At 42.1% G+C, this 16,006-nt stretch overlaps 1 protein-coding gene across 7 annotated transcripts in view; it reads right to left on the bottom strand.

Annotated features, from left to right (window-relative positions):
* Positions 1-2,351: 2,351 nt before the first annotated feature.
* Positions 2,352-16,006, bottom strand: part of epha4l (eph receptor A4, like) — a 53,985-nt gene continuing 40,330 nt past the window's right edge. For 4 of the 7 annotated variants that reach the window (XM_038692988.1, XM_038692984.1, XM_038692986.1 and 1 more), the window contains exons 11-18: positions 15,726-15,911; positions 12,155-12,216; positions 10,820-11,029; positions 10,545-10,694; positions 9,882-10,131; positions 7,953-8,111; positions 5,448-6,636; positions 2,352-3,928 (exon numbers count right to left, since the gene is read on the bottom strand). In XM_038692988.1, coding sequence (XP_038548916.1) covers positions 7,960-8,111; positions 9,882-10,131; positions 10,545-10,694; positions 10,820-11,029; positions 12,155-12,216; positions 15,726-15,911 — 1,010 coding nt within the window. In that variant the 3' untranslated portion in view covers positions 2,352-3,928; positions 5,448-6,636; positions 7,953-7,959. Of the gene's footprint in view, positions 3,929-5,447; positions 6,637-7,948; positions 8,122-9,881; positions 10,132-10,544; positions 10,695-10,819; positions 11,030-12,154; positions 12,217-15,725; positions 15,912-16,006 lie in introns of those variants that run through there. The other 3 variants (XM_038692990.1, XM_038692989.1, XM_038692991.1) reach the window with 3 other exon arrangements.

Here is a 16,006-nt window from a genome sequence, read left to right as displayed (position 1 = left end):
AGCCCTGAAATGCAAGTCAGTTAATTTCTATCATTAATGTGTATAAAACAGCCCTATTCCCAAGAACATCGATATTGGATGATTGTGCAAAACCCTGGATTCAATTTAATAGCAGTCTTTTTCAAATTCAAGCTTTCTACTTGTACATGGTCACTGGGGAATGTTTAAGGCTAGGGAAAGTTTGAGACTTCGGCAAATAAACTATGGTTAAAGTAGGGGTGCGTAGGGGCAGCCCTGATCCCGATCTGAGTCCTTTGATATCTGCCAATACCGACCCCAACTAAGATTTACACAAATGACCCAGTTGACCAAAACCTACAACCTGAAAATGAGATCAGATAGAACTTAATTCATCCTTGAAGGAATTATTCTGCAAATAATTGCTTATTGTTTTACATAATTCTGAAGTCCAAATTAAGCACATCAACCGAAAAAGTTAACAACATGTTTTATTTAAGATTTTGTTTTAGATGTGTGACTGGATTTTCCATGTAATGCACAACAGTGGAACACTATTTACATTTGCATTAAATATTTTATTTGTCATTTTTTGATCATTTCAAATGTGGTTTTGCATGCCTATCAACACTTGAAAAATATCCATATCAATATCATGATTGATTTCAAACGTATCAAAATACATTTGAGTGTAGATACCCTGTATTTAAAGGGCTGTCAGCACTGACTCTGAATGTTGGCACTGAAATTAAAGCGTCAGCTGTGCAATTGTTCAATTTGCATGTCATTTGTACAATACCAGGCTACCATAAGCTATATAACATAAATTTCTTGTTTTCTTATTGTGCACAGCTTCACATTAGTGGCAGATTGGTGGTCTTTTTTCCACCATCTATGCTGTATTTCTTCCTGTAAGGATCATGAACCTGGGAGATCATTTTCTTGGTCCGTCTTCTTGAGAAGTCGAGGTAAAAAGAGAGGCTTTACTGTCAGAAGCGTTGGATTGTGCTAATATTGTTAAGTGAGAGGCAGCATTCCAGCCGATTAATGGCCACTACCTGAACTTTCAACATGACTAGGCTTTTTCCTGCTCCTTTCCATGTGACCTGCACTCCCAAACTCTGCCTGTCAGGGTTTATTCCTCTCACTTTGTCTTTTTCTGTCCTCATTTTTGCTTGCATTCAAGGTTTTTCTTTATCCTGCTCCCCTTGTCTCCTTCAACAACACACCCTATTCTTCCTTTCAGCCAGGCAAGCAGTATGGAATTTGGTACAGCCATTCATGGTCCCCAGATGATGAATCCTTACGACTTTGGTGATCCCCAGATTTTTCGTTTAGCACCACCATGAGGATGACATTTGGGATTCAGAGTGAAATATCTTGACAACCTTTGAATGGATCGGTGGAGGCAGATAGCCGCCCACCCTGAGCCATGGTTCTGCTCGAGGTTTCTGCCTCTTAAAAGGACGTTTTTCCTTGCTTCAGTCACCTATTGCTTCCTACAGAGGTCAAGGTTCCTTGGTGCACAACATTTTGTACAGACATGGTTCCCAGACAAGATTTTGGTTTGGTCAAACTACTGTTTATAGGGTTAAAAAAAACAACAACCATTGTATATACAGACATACACTTTCTGAACATTCAAATACCTTGCCAAGTTGTAAACAACTGGGGCAAATTTATCAAACTCAGCCTCGCTAATCTTCTTTCGTCTTCCCCTCTACACTTGCCAACAATTTGTGAAAGAGGCACACTTTCCCTCCGAGGCTGATAAACATCTCCCACTGCAAACTTCAGAGCTTAAATGCATGCATGCCTTGTGCTGGAAATGTGTAAAACGCCATTTGGCTCAACGTTCGCCTGAGCTCCATTTCTAAAACTGTCCTTTCTTCCCCCTCCTCTCCCGGGCCCTTATCAAAGACTCAGGACAATCAGCGGTTTATCGCTGCTGGAAATGAGTGCAGGAAGCAGATGTTGCTCTGATTAAACACACACACACATGCCAAGTGAGTGGTGCTTGCTGCTGCTTCAAGGTCTGACAAGAGTTGAGGGCCAAGTCTTGGAGTCCGGAGTCATGATATCTCCTGAGCATGTGCTGCAGACGGGACAAACTGCCAACAGACTGGCCATTTATTTCTGTGTCACATAGAGCGACAGTGAAAAATATAAAGCAAAAATTAGGCCAAAGAACTGCTTGATGTGCTACCTTGGCCTCTTCCTTCTGTTACATAAGCCCTCCATTATATGCAATCATATAATGCAGTAATCAGTGCATGATAGTTAGGTAATCAGCTCTCCTACAGACATAATGACTGCAATAACTGATGAAAATGCTGATGGCCTGTGCATCAAACACTCCAGTGCATATGTGTATATGAATGAGAGGCAGGGAGATCATTATATGGTTTCTACTTTATTAAGAATGCACTTTGGCACCCCTTTATTTTCTTCACTTTAGGCTATTATTTTACAAACTAGATATAAAAGGACATAAATAAATGACATAAGTTACATGTACCTAGAGCTCCTTGACAAAAAACAAGGCAAAAAACAAACAAACAAACAAAAAAACATGATCATGTCCAAAAAAAAGTACAAAAAAAGATTGAGAGAATGTTAGATCTACATGGCTAGATCATATGGCATCGGAAGGCATACAATGACAAACATTAACTCTTGCGTTTTGTTTTTTTGTTTTTTCAAATTGTCCAACATTTAATTAAAGGAAAAAAGTATTTTACAGTACATTCTGGTTTCCTTCTCCTTCCCAACATGTCTTGCATATTTCCAAACAGGTCCTTTTTCGATAGATAAAACCCAAAAGAACGACGCATTGCCAAAAAAGGAAAGAGCAGTAGAGCTGTATTAAGGACGGAGGTGTTTTTGTATTATATGAAGCATCACTTGCGAGTTCAAAAACATTCACATAAGTATAGTTTAAAGAGATAAAAGAACAAAAAGAATATAGTCCATTGGGTTAAACCTGTAGCTGTATGATGTGCTCTGGAAAAAATAAAAACCACCACCGGTTTTCCCTTTTTAAACACCTTGTCCTCACTTCTCTTATCCTTTTCTTGTTTACAGGTGCGTCATTCTAAACTGCTCCCATTTCCATATGGAGAGAGATGCTCCCGACATTTCCTCCTCGTCATGAGCTCGGAGAGTCCAAACTCCCATCTGTCTTCGGTGTGTTTCTTTGCACAGGACGCTTTTAGTCACACTTGTCTGTGTCTCTGTGTGTCCATCTGCAAGCCAGTCCCAAAGCAGAGAGGGGTTGCATTCCGGAAAGCTGTGTAATAAATGCTGTTGCCGCACGACGGGAGCAACACACCTTACATCGTTTTTTAGACGACACATAAGCAAAAAAGTCCAGGTTTTTCTTTTTTATGTCAAAAACAATACATCTCTGTTATCTCTTCTTTCTCCACAGTGGCATGAAAATCGACACAATTACTGATAGTACTTCAAAGACGTTGCCACTCATACAGCTAGACACAAACACACACACACACACACACACACACACTCTTCATCACATTCGCACGCTCAAATCAAACGTTTGTTACTGGACATGCAAACAAAACAATAAAAAGCAAAACAAAAATATCACACAAAAAAAGAAACTTTCAAATCAAAAGTACATTATCCGCTGGAGCAGGGCTTCTCGATTATATTACATTCTTCTTATTGTCTCTGTTTTATGCTGTTAAATCATTCATAGTAATTCCAGTACATTGCTGGGTGGCCACAAGCATGTGGCAGCTAGTTTGTCAAGTTGACCTGTTGTGACGGTGGACGTCCCAGACGCTCGGGGTGGATTTGTCATCTCGGTGTCAGAGGAGACTCCAAGGAGAGCAGGGGAAAGCAGGAGGAGGAAGACAAAGAGGAAGAGGAGGAAGAATTCTGGTCGTGGCAAGCAAGGCTCTGTGTTGCAAGGAGCAAGGATCCTGTTCATGATGGACGGCAGCAGCTGCGGAGAAAGGAAAGGGGGGAAGGAAAAGAGAGGCTGCATCAGTCATGGTGGTTTTGAATATAAACAATTTCTGCTTGGCATCCAGTCCTGACCAACAATACAGCTCTGCAGCTCCAGCCCAATGGAACATTCGACTCATCTGCTAAACAAAATCGAATGCCAAAGCCAGAGCATCCGGAGACGGCGAGCGGCCGCCCTACAGGGAGAAAATATGGATTTCGTGGCAACGATGTATTAACTTGTGTGCACCACATGCTGTTGTGTGTACATAATATATGAAACATGCCCTTGACTTACTAGCACACATCAAAAGCAGACATTTAACTAGCTCCTAAATGAATACTCTATGTATAGATTCAACAGCCAGTGCAACCGCAGCATGCTTTTTTATAATGCCAACTGAAATAAATCCTTTGTAGGGCTATAAAGCTGAAATGTTGATTAATTATATCACATCAACATCCAATTCATTATGTGTTGTTTCATGTTCAAAAAAGGCTTGTTCAGGATTTTTGTTCTCTTTGTATTACATGACTTAACTGAAATACTTATACTGAAAAATGTACCGCTCTATCCTGCTTTTATTCTGTTTTTCCACTTTTATAAATTACTCGATCAAGTGTTAGTTACAGCACTATTCAACATCTCATCTCAAATGACCAAAATGACCATGAAATTGCATTTGAAACTCTAAATAACTAAATATGAGCATTATAACCTTCATGAAGGAAGCGTTTATTGCAGGGACTGCATTAGTTTAAGCTAGTTTTACAGTACCTAATTAACTGGCGGCTAATTGTGTAAAATGAATCAATGCTGTCACATAAATTAAACTAATTATGTAAGTGGATAATATCAGAACTTGCTGAGTAAGCTAAATCCATGCTTTAATAACCTGAGGCCATGTGTGTGTTTGTGTGCATAAATTATGATCTTTCAATCAGAAAATCGCAAAAATGTAAATCTGGTAATGGATTAACCAAAAAGAGAAAACAATATTTAGTATCTGATACATTTAAGTGAATCACAATGAGAGCTATCTGAGACCTTCCTGGCACCATGACATATTGGTGTGTTGACTCAAGACAAAATGCCATCCCAGAGCACCTTCTCCTCTTGCCTGGAATGTGTTTCTGAGCTGTGGTGGGCTCTGTTTGGCTGACTGGGAGACAGCGGCTGATTAATTTTTCTCATTAACATGCCAGTAGCATTGGGCCTGCAGACTGATCACAGACCAGTGGCTATTGATCTGTTCTGGATGCCTGAGGTGGTGCGACTGGCTTGTTAATTAACACAGTTTCTGGAGCTGAGGGGCCAGTGATGAGATAGAGGGGGGGGGTCTAATGAATCTTTTTAGGCACTCTGGGGCTGGACATAGATAATATTAGAAGCATACTGCAATAATAAGGGAATGTTTAATCTAATATATTTATTTGTTTTATTTGTTTTATTTGAACAGGGCCTTCTAGAGCTGAGTCACATACAGTTAGAAGAACAAAATACTATTGAGTCTCACCTTGATGATGGAGTAATCCTCTGTGTATTTTCGTGGCGGCAGTGATTCTGATTCATTCGGCATCCATATGGCCTTTGTTGCATCTTTTTGTCCAAATAAAACATGCCGATAAATTCAAAGCCAAATCTACTGGTCCATACAGCTGTTCATCAAAAGTGGTGAGGAAGAGTTAGGTGGGTCCTGCAGTAGCGGGGGGGCTTGGGCTTTGATTCAGATGGGAAGATGAATGGAAGAATCTAAATTGTGTGTTTATCAGAGGTGTAGGAGGGCATTTTGGGAAGACAGGGGAGTGGGAAAGATCCTCTGGAAGATCAAAGACATTCTCAGCAACGTCCTGAGGGCAACAAAATACAGCGTTCTGGGAGAAAAACAGGTCCAGAACAGAGCAAATAAAACACACAAAAAAGCTCCTTAAAATAAGCCCTCCCTGCATTGCAATCTCCCTCGGAATCCAACCCTCAACCTCTCAGTAATTCACTGTTTATGACAGTAAGGATCTTCCATTTTGTCTGTGAGATATCAAACAGATCCAGCTGAGAGAGAACAATGGTGGCCGGGGCAGCCTGCGAGTCCCACAGAAACAATTCATGTACAATAAACAAAGTCACAGGAAATCAAAAAAATCTGTTCCTCGGATTATTCCAGAAAGAAAGTTCCAGAAACAATACTCTGCCCAAGAGGAAAAAGAAAGGTACGATTCCCCGCCTTCCTCGCTTTTCCTTCCAGACCATTAAAGGCACTCCAGATTGGCCTCTCGGAAGCACTTTTCCAGCCGTCCTTCCTCCATCTATCCATAAATGCTGCAGACAGAAGCGTCCCATTCTCCAAAACAAAAAAAAGGGCAAAGTAAAGGTCTGATTTTTTTAAAAAGTGCCATTTTCACCACTTTTTTCTTCTTCATCAACATCTTCTTTTCTTTTAGATCCAATTTAAAGTGCATGGATGAGGTAAACTATTTCTTCATAGTTTATTTGTCTCTTTTTTTATATTTATTCTTTTTTGTTATTTATTAATTTTTTTTCAAAAGAAACAAAGTCGATTTGCTTCCTTTTCCTTTTTCTTTGTTTAAATCTCTCAGACGGGAACCATTCTGCCTTGCATCTGTTGCATTTGGGACAGCATTCCCTGGACGCTGGTCAGGATCTTGTTCTGGTGTGCTGCCGAGGAGATACCTATGCGAGCCATGTCCCTGAAACAAATAGGGAAAAGAGACCTTTTAGGACCCGGGACAACAATAACAAACACACGTAGGCTTGATCCACATGATGAATTTTACAGCCTTTGGAAACTGGTCTAAGGAATTTCACTTGCCATCACAGCAACCCTTATCCTATATTCTTTATTGGTGAAAAATGAAAATGTGAAAATACACACAATTGACAAAGACTGACAAACACTTAAAACATACTTTGCAAAAGACGTCACAAATTTATTCTGCTCTAATCATAACGGAAAAGTTTGACATTTTGGGGAATACACTTATTTGCTTTCTTGCAGAGAGTTAGATTGTAACCAATCTCATGGCTTTACGCTATGGTCAGATAGGTGCTGGAATTCTTTCAGGTGAATATCTAAGTTTAGCTTGGCATTAAGATTTGAAGCAAAGGTAAACTGCTAGCTACATGCTGGGAATATTTACAGCATTTAACTCTATGTAAAACCACTATGTGTCATTTTTCCATTTGTGTATGAACTAAAAATAATGAGTTAAAACATGTTAAACTTCCTAAGCAGATTATTTACTGTTGCACTGAGCCACACTTACTGATTCACAATGTTTTATGTTAACAAAGCTAACCTGGCTGCTGGATATAGATTCATATTAATAATAATAATAATAATAATAATAATAATAATCTTTATTTGTAGAGCACTTTTCAAAAACAAGTTACAAAGTGCTTTAACAAGTGTAAAGACAATAATACCCAAGAGACAATAATACAAAAACAATACAGATAAAGATCGGCCATATTAGGATCTAGACGTGAGGGAGTGGTATCTAACTCTCTGCAAAAAGCAATGTGTATTTACCAAAATATTGCCCTGTTTCTTTAACAAGTTTAAGTGAGAGTAAATTTATTTTCAATTTATTTCAAAATAATAATGAAAATAAATCATTACATGATTTTTTCCTTGAAAAGTCACAATATAAATATTTTCAAAAAATAAAAATGTTCTTGTAATTTTGCCTTATGCTTCATCTGATTGTACTTCAAATAAGTAAACAGTTCAGCCTATAAATTGTGACATACATTAACTTTAGACATATTCATCAATTTTCTGGAAGTGTATACAGTCGTTTTCTCAAACCTGCCTAATTCTTTCCTTTGCTGACACCGTCACAGTGTCAAATGATAGTACATATAAGAAAATGCCCCACTCTGTTCACAGAATTCACTTGCTTTAAGAAAAGTTTTATTGCTGTGTTAACTAACCTGTACCTTCTTTTTTTCCCTTCTTTCTTTTGCTCTGTTTACTTCTTCCCCTCCTATCCTGCCTACTCACTCTTGTGTCATGTGGACCACAGCCTCCGGAGTGGTGTAGCCGGCGGCGGTGAAGTTGTCGTTATATCTCTCCATGCCGATGGCCTGCAGCCAGTCCTCCACTGTGCCCACGGCCGGGGACGCCTCAGGGCTCCCTGGCTCCAGCAGGGTGGTGTTAGGCCTAGTGGGTGGAGGAGAGAAAAATAAAGAGAATTCATTTCATGAAGTTAAGTTTTTTAGGTTGTACAGGCTGTATTTCCAATCGGTGTTTGATGATTTAGCCCACAACCATGATGTGTGCAACTGTCTGTGCAAATAAACAATAAAAGTTACATTCTGTTTAACTGCTTTTGACTTAAAAGGTAATGATCCACTTTCTTACGCAGTCTGGAACACCACTGATTCATGACCACTACAGCAACGACAGCATTACGGGAATGAACGTTTCCTGATCCTTGACTATGATGCCGTACTGTAGCACGACAGGAGGGCATGACACATGCACCTTGAGCGATGACAGAGAGCTACCCACGAGCTGTAAAATTCACCATGCTACATTCCTCTCTTGCTTTTCCACCTTGATGGGCCTAGCAGGTCTTCAGCTCTGTTTTGAAACGCTGTTTTGCGGGTCCTATCCGGAAACACAGCCAAGTCAAACACGGTTCCTCCTGGGTGTGACTGACACAGTTAGTTAATCCTTATTTTACAGAAAACACACAACCCGGGCACACTTCGGTGAATTTTACAGCACGGTGGAGTTCCTCCTCACATTCAGGTATTCATCAGTTTTCCTATCCTTCCTTTCTGTTGAGCTTTGCAGCAGCGCCGTCGGCCATGAAACTTTTACATGGGGCCGCAGAGTCTGGTGGCGGTCTCGTCCCGCTCTGGTGACTCTCTCACTCTGTCACTCTTTATCGTTCTCTCTTTCTTAAAAAGGATGTTGAGTCGAACTGTGAGAACAGGATGACAGACCCTTTAATAAGTCATCTCTACTCAGTAGGTGGAAAACACAGTGCACAGCGCTCGCTTTTCAAACACACACACACATTCTACTTTCGCCTTCCCTCTTGTAATTGTAAAAGCTGCATTTATAGGATTGAGTTTTGCTAATTACTCCACGAGGACTCTACTCTCACTCTTACTGTGTCCCATTAGGTATGTGTGTGTGTGTGTGTGTGTGTGCGTGCAATCCGCTTGCATGCGCTCACATACTCGTTAAACTTAAACAGACTCCCACTGGCCTGCATCGAGTCTGTAAACACACGTGGGTCATTCGTAACACATTTAGCCGCTCCAGAGTAATGGTGTCGGTGCTGTAGGGTCATGTTTGTTTTTAACTCGGTGTTACATCGTAATTCTCCCCCCTTGTTAGAGCGGCTACATTCCTGAGTGTACAGCACCATTAAAGCTAGTTTGCAGAGAAATCCATTACGGAGGGTGTTTGTGCTGAAAGGAGCCACACGTCGCTGGTAGATAATGTTTAATGGTGAATGCAAACACCAGTGAGAGAAAAGGATAGCGTGTGTGTGTCTGTGTTGGTGTGAGAGGTAGGATATTGCGCACCTAATGCATTCTGCAGTAAATATCTGCATATGTGTGTCACATTAGCTTTTTAACACGACATATTGTCAGGTTTCCATTGTGAACTTCATGTGAAATTCCACAGCTTACTTTCCATAACATATTTTTAGACTTAGTAAACTCTAGAGGTATCTATCCATGCTCTTTACAATTTTTATAGGCACTGTTCCTTCAGTGAAAAAGCAGTTTCTATGAAATCAAAGTTGTGCCTTTTCATGGATTGTTGATTGTTGTAGTGTTCTGTGAATGATGGGACTGGAACTTGGCACTCTAATGGGGCAAATAGAAACCAAAACCTTCTGCATGGCTAGATGTTTAGAGGTAAATGAGAAACTTTTTTTTTTTTTTTTTGTGATTTGTGTGAACTGACCCTTTAACATATGTATTTTGCGTCTGTCTGTGTCCTGCCCTCCTGCCCCACCTGACAGTGGTCTCTCCCCCCCAGTCCTCTTCAGAGTGTTGGGGTTGCGGATCAGCTTGTCCAGCATGTTGACGATCTGTCCAAACTTTGGCCGGTCGGCCCTCTCTCTCTGCCAGCAGTCTAGCATTAGCTGGTGGAGTGCCACGGGGCAGTCCATGGGCGGGGGCAGCCGATAGCCCTCATCAATGGCCTTGATCACCTAGACAGTATATCAATGGAGCTGTAAGTCACTTTGTTAATCATAAAAACTGTAGGTAGATTAAAGCTATCTGGTTTTACCTCTCAAATTTATACCCATAGCTTAATTTTGAATCACCTTACTTTAGGCGCCTACGCAACACATTTGGTTATGCATAGATTAAATTCTTTATCATCATTAGTGGCACTAGAAATGTAAATTCAATGTATAATGAGAAAATGGAATTTACTGCTGGTGTTTTATCACCCCAGCAGGTAATTTGATTATATAACCAAGTTAAAATGATGAAGTATCTTTTAAAAATTGGTTGACAGCACACATGCAACTGGGAATTATTGTTGAATATTCCACCCTAATTTAGAGTGTATATTATTTATGACTGTCTGCATATAATTAAATTTTTCCAGACTTACGTCTTGGTTGCTCATGTCCCAGTATGGTCGCTCGCCGTATGACATCACCTCCCACATGACGATACCATAGCTCCACACGTCGCTGGCCGAGGTGAACTTCCTGTAAGCAATGGCCTCCGGAGCTGTCCAGCGGATGGGGATCTTCCCTCCCTGTAATTGAGAGATGGGCTGGTTAATGAAAGCTGACAAAGCCGACAAGTAAGGTGACTCGCAGACAGACCACTGACTCAGTCAGACACATGCTCGCCTACACACACACACACACACACACTCACCCTGGTGGTGTACGCAGCCTCAGGGTCATCCTCCAGCACTCGGGACATGCCGAAGTCGGACACCTTGCACACAAGGTTGCTGTTGACCAGGATGTTGCGAGCCGCCAGGTCACGGTGAACGTAGCTCATGTCTGACAGGTACTTCATGCCAGATGCAATTCCACGCAGGATGCCGACTAACTGGATCACTGTGAAGCGACCGTCGTTCTTCTGCAGCAAAAAAAGGAAAATGTTGTTTATCATGTCATCATACTGGCATCGTAAATGTGTTGAATTCTTTTAACATTTGAGTGCAAATATTCCATCCAGAATCCCAGTGGCCATAATGACTTTTCTGTTGCCCAGTACTGTTCAGCTATAGATGAGTAAAATCGCCTTTCTGAACGGTTTGCAACAGACAATACACACTTTGGTGTACCTTTAATAAAATATAGGGACATTTGTAAAGTTATATACTTGCTTTGTTTCATACATGTTTATATGTCTGTTAATGTATTTGTCTCTTATTATAACTCCTCTTGTATAAACAGTTAAGGAGCACAGTATAGTATAGCTGTATGAATGCACACATAAACACAACTTTATAGTGTGCTATGACGCATTCATTACCAGTTTATAGACATATACAAACTGCATATTATTATATATACTTTACTACACATGATGTAGCTGTAAGCAAATAGGATGACATATTAAAAATACATTGTTGAGTTTATTAATGAACAAATCTTACACTGTTATATATCATTAGCATTATTATCTATCTACCCATCTAAACACCTGTACAAATCATTCACAGACATGTTTATAACTGTTTATATTGAATCTATCTATATTGCATTATGTTATTAAGCGTCCATTAACTGTATTCATACCAGTTATGGATGCATAATGGTTTTGTGGTTTTTGACAAAAACAGTAATATACAAACATCCTTATATCTGCTTACAACTACCATTGCGCAACAAGTTTTTATTTACGTAACAAAATTTATGCCATGACAACACAACCTCTACAAGTTCTAGTGTTGCCTTTCATTTATCATTATGTTTGCTCTAACACTATGTACATTCACTAGACAAAGTAGCTAAGCATCATCCAAAACCCAAAGTGTAGTGAACCCTGGAAACACAGAGGTTAAACCTGCGTCAACCTCCTTGTCGGAAAAAAACATTAAGTCGACCAAGGAGAGGATAAAGATTAGGGCGACTGTTTGTGAACACTTGTAATTTTGGGGGATGACATTACAGAGATAAGATGGGATCAGCATGCTACAGTCGTATCGCACACTCACACACATGCACACATGTGTGCAGACAGAAACGCATGACTGACCCTCAGGAATGCATCCAGAGATCCGTTTTCCATGTACTCTGTGATAATCATCACTGGCTTACCTAGAGAGAGAGAAAGAGAGAGGGAAGGAGTGAGAGAATGAAAGGCAGATGATTATAGAGGTAAACGATGCACATCACAGCCTGACACAGCGGGGGGGGGGGGGGGGGGGGGGGTTCTCGAGGGAATGTGTGTATGTGTGTGTGTTAAGCCATCCATCTCTGTCCCGTAGTGATTTAATTAGCTCAGCATTACGGTTGCCCTGACGTCCCCCTTGTTTCCCTGCACATGCAAAGGCATCTCCACTGAAACAAAATACCACTTCATACACACACACACCATCTTGTGTTTATGCAAATATGAACTGACGTTGGATGCTATATCCAAAGTCTCATCACAGTCAACCATCCAGAATCCCTCTGACTCGCTATTTATGTCACTCACTGTCCCTTTGCCCTCTTTCTCCTCTGCCAACTTTTGACGCATCTGTCACTCTCCTGCTAGCTCATCTCTATTGCTATCCCCTCCCTCTCTCATATTCTCTCTCTCTCTCTCTCTCTCTCTCTCACCCTCCCCCCTCCAATCCCTCCAACTCCTCCCTGGCCCTTTTCATCCCATCCCTCTGTCTTTCTCTCGCCGTCTCTCTTGGGGGAGCGTCTGTGTCTTTATCTGAGCCAGGGCAGGCGGTGGGGAGGGTGGACATTCCCTGGTGGGTCTCTGTCTGTCTTTGTCCCTTAGGATGAGTTGGGATAGACGGCATGATGAGAGGAGGAGAGAGAAAGAGAGAGAGGAAAAAGGGAAAGGAAGGGAGGGTGGCTTGTTTTTGTCCCAAAATGGCAGCAAGCTGGTGCCTAACCAGCCATGGCAACATCACATGCTGAAAAGTTCTGCCACAAATTCCTCCTAGAACAGCGCCGTTCTTCACGTTCCATTTCAAGTGGCACAGTTAAGGTGGACTTAGCTTACTGCGTTGAAGAGAAGTGCTGGCTTAAGCCTAATGCCATGTGAGAAGGTTGTATAAAATGTCCTGTGCACTCCAGCAGAATGCCTAAAGCAGCAGAGAGCCAGCCAAGCAGTTGGCAGCTGAGGTCTCAAAGGTGAAGTTCCTCCACTCCACAGCAGGGCATCTAGCCATGCCAAGAGGCCGTCAGTCAACGCCTTACCCGCCGCGTGATTGGCACTCCATTAATTATGGGGCGCTCCGCCGTTACCCCAAAAAGAGGAAGTGGAGTTAAAGTTGGGGGGAGCAGGGGCCTTCTTTGTCAACCATCTTTGTTCCCTTTGTTGCACGCCTCTGCCCCAGGGCCGCTGGTGATTGACAGCTCCCCAATCAAGTCTGAGGAGCGTCTGACCTGCGACCTTAAACTCTCGCCTTCCCAACCCCGCCCTCTTCCTCCCTTCCCATTTGCATGCTAATTCCTTGTTTACTGAATACGCCCTGCTGCCTTTGGCAATGAACTCTGGGCAAGGGCCCCGCCAATGGGCCGATTATCACCTGCCAACAAAACCGGGGAAGGGGAAAGACGCAACAGCGGAACAATATTGGGGGAACATTGGGCAACGCTCTCCGAAGGCCCTGATGTTTGCAGTGAACAAAGATGTGGCTTTTAAACGCAGGTCTTTTTAAAATATGCATGCTCTTAAATCAGCTGTTAAACATATCACGTCTGATTTCGAGCTCTAATGGAGGCTAGATTTTAATTACACGCTAGCATTTTTAAAAAAATGGTATACACAGGCTTCAAGATGGTGGACCACAGCCAAAAGTCCTCAGTGAGAGATTTTTGCACATTTATGTATTTTAGGCCCTATTTGGAGTTCCTCCATAATTAATGAGGCTCGGTTGGACATGCCAGCAAACTGAGGCCAGATTGAGAATTCCTTTTAACTTGATTGTAATAGAGAGGGGAGTGCAATTCAAATAATGGATTTTTAATAGATTCCACTTACACACTCAAGTGTGAAGGACTAATTTGCCCAAACCTTGTGTCAAGCTCTCAAAAGTACGAGTGGAAGGAGGTGGAGTGGGAGTTATCGGATGATCTTCTTGCTCAGGCTCACCATCCTTTCATGTCAGCTCCTGGTCACTGCCGCCTAGCTCATCTACTTCTCCTTCATCTCTCTCCCTCTGTCTTGCTCCGTCTCTTTCTTTTTCAGCCTTCGGTTCAGTAGTTCCACCACCCTCTGCTTTCTCTCTCTGTTGTTCCCCGTTGTTGTTCTCTGTCTTTCTTCTAATCTATCAGCTCCTAACCACTTCCTGTCTCTGTCTCTCCGCGTCTCTATTTGCACCTTCCCTCTCTGCCACTTGTCTCCGATTTCTTTTCCTTCCTCCCGTCCATATGTCCGCCTTTTCTCTGTCTTTCTCACTCGGTCTCTGCGAGGTCTGAAAGGTCATTCCCCCCGGTGAGAGGTGTGATAGGTGACAAGCAATTCTGCCAGTGCTGCTGTTCACTTTCAGCTCCGTCTGGGCTGAGCGTGTATGTGTGCATCTATCTGTGTGTGTGTGTGTGTGTGTGTGTACAGTGTGTACAAGAGTGAAAGAGACAGTGTTATCTAGCACAGATAGGGCCAGGCTGTTGTGTCACGACACATTAAGGCACTTCATCCATCTAACCCGAGCCGAGGCTGGCCATCAGCTATGGTAACACTCACGCACACATGTGTGCAATCAAAGGCGCACAGACGCCGACATGTGCTGACAAGACATTCGCACATGCATACACATACATCTCTACCCTAACAAATAGCATTGAGGGAAGGTGTAAAAGGTAGGGAGAAACAGAGAGATGGAGAGGAGAGAGTGCCAAGGGCAGAGAGAGGGAGATTTGGCCAGTGTTTTGTGGACATGCAGCAGCAGATAGAGGAGGGATAGGGTATCACTCCCTAACCCCAAACACATTTGCAGCTGACACTATGATTAATGAGCCTGGTGCCGTGCTACAGGGCCTGTTCCTGGACCCATTAGACCCCCTCCCAACTGCCCAGCTACCTCTAACTCCACTTCCCCACCAATGTTCGACGCTTTCCATCTGGACATAGCCCACCTGGGGATACCCCGGATGGGACGACACACATGTGCACAAATACAGACACATATATGTGCGAAAACATATATCCTAGAACACATGCAACATAAGTGGTCATAGATCTGTAAATACTGTAGGTATGCAAGCATTAAAACACACAACGCCACACAAACACACACCTTTGGCTAGTAAAGACTGGTTTGTCCCTACACCCACCCTCCAAAGTCACCCAAAACCGCAGACGTAGTTTGTAATGATTTATTGTTACGATTTTTTAAGGGAGAAAGGGGACAGCAGAAATGAATGTCCTTTCTGTGTCATTATAATATTATAGTCATTGTGTGTGTAAATGGGTTTGTGTGTGTGTGAGCTGAGTAGAATTGCAGTTTCCTGTAGCAATTCCATACCTCCAAAATAGTTTAAGGCTTCTCAAAAAGCAAATTAATTATGCAACAAATTATGTTCTATCCATCATTTGGAAAAAAAATTCTCGTCCTACATCTTTCTCTACATAAAAAGTAAACAGAATCACATGGTTTACGTACATTTGGTGACTACGCCCTCTAGGTGAATGATGTTCGGGTGGTCGAACTGGCCCATGATGCTAGCCTCGGACAGGAAGTCCCTCCTCTGCTTGTCGGTGTAGCCGGCCTTCAGCGTCTTGATGGCCACGCATATTTCTCTCTTGCCCGGCATCTTCAGGCGGCCGCTGCAGACCTCGCCAAACTCCCCTAAAAAAAAAATAAACACAGTCGGGTTCAAAATGCAGAATGATGATACACAAGCACTCTGATGCTACAGTGCACGACTATAAATCACATCAAGA

Source organism: Micropterus salmoides, unplaced genomic scaffold (assembly GCF_014851395.1).
Source record: "Micropterus salmoides isolate LMB-PRFRI ecotype aquatic unplaced genomic scaffold, ASM1485139v1 Ms_hic_scaffold_3, whole genome shotgun sequence".
In the NCBI taxonomy this organism is placed as follows: Eukaryota; Metazoa; Chordata; class Actinopteri; order Centrarchiformes; family Centrarchidae; genus Micropterus; species Micropterus salmoides.
The sequence above is the reverse complement of the archived record's forward strand: the minus strand, read 5'-3'. Positions and strand labels throughout refer to the sequence as shown.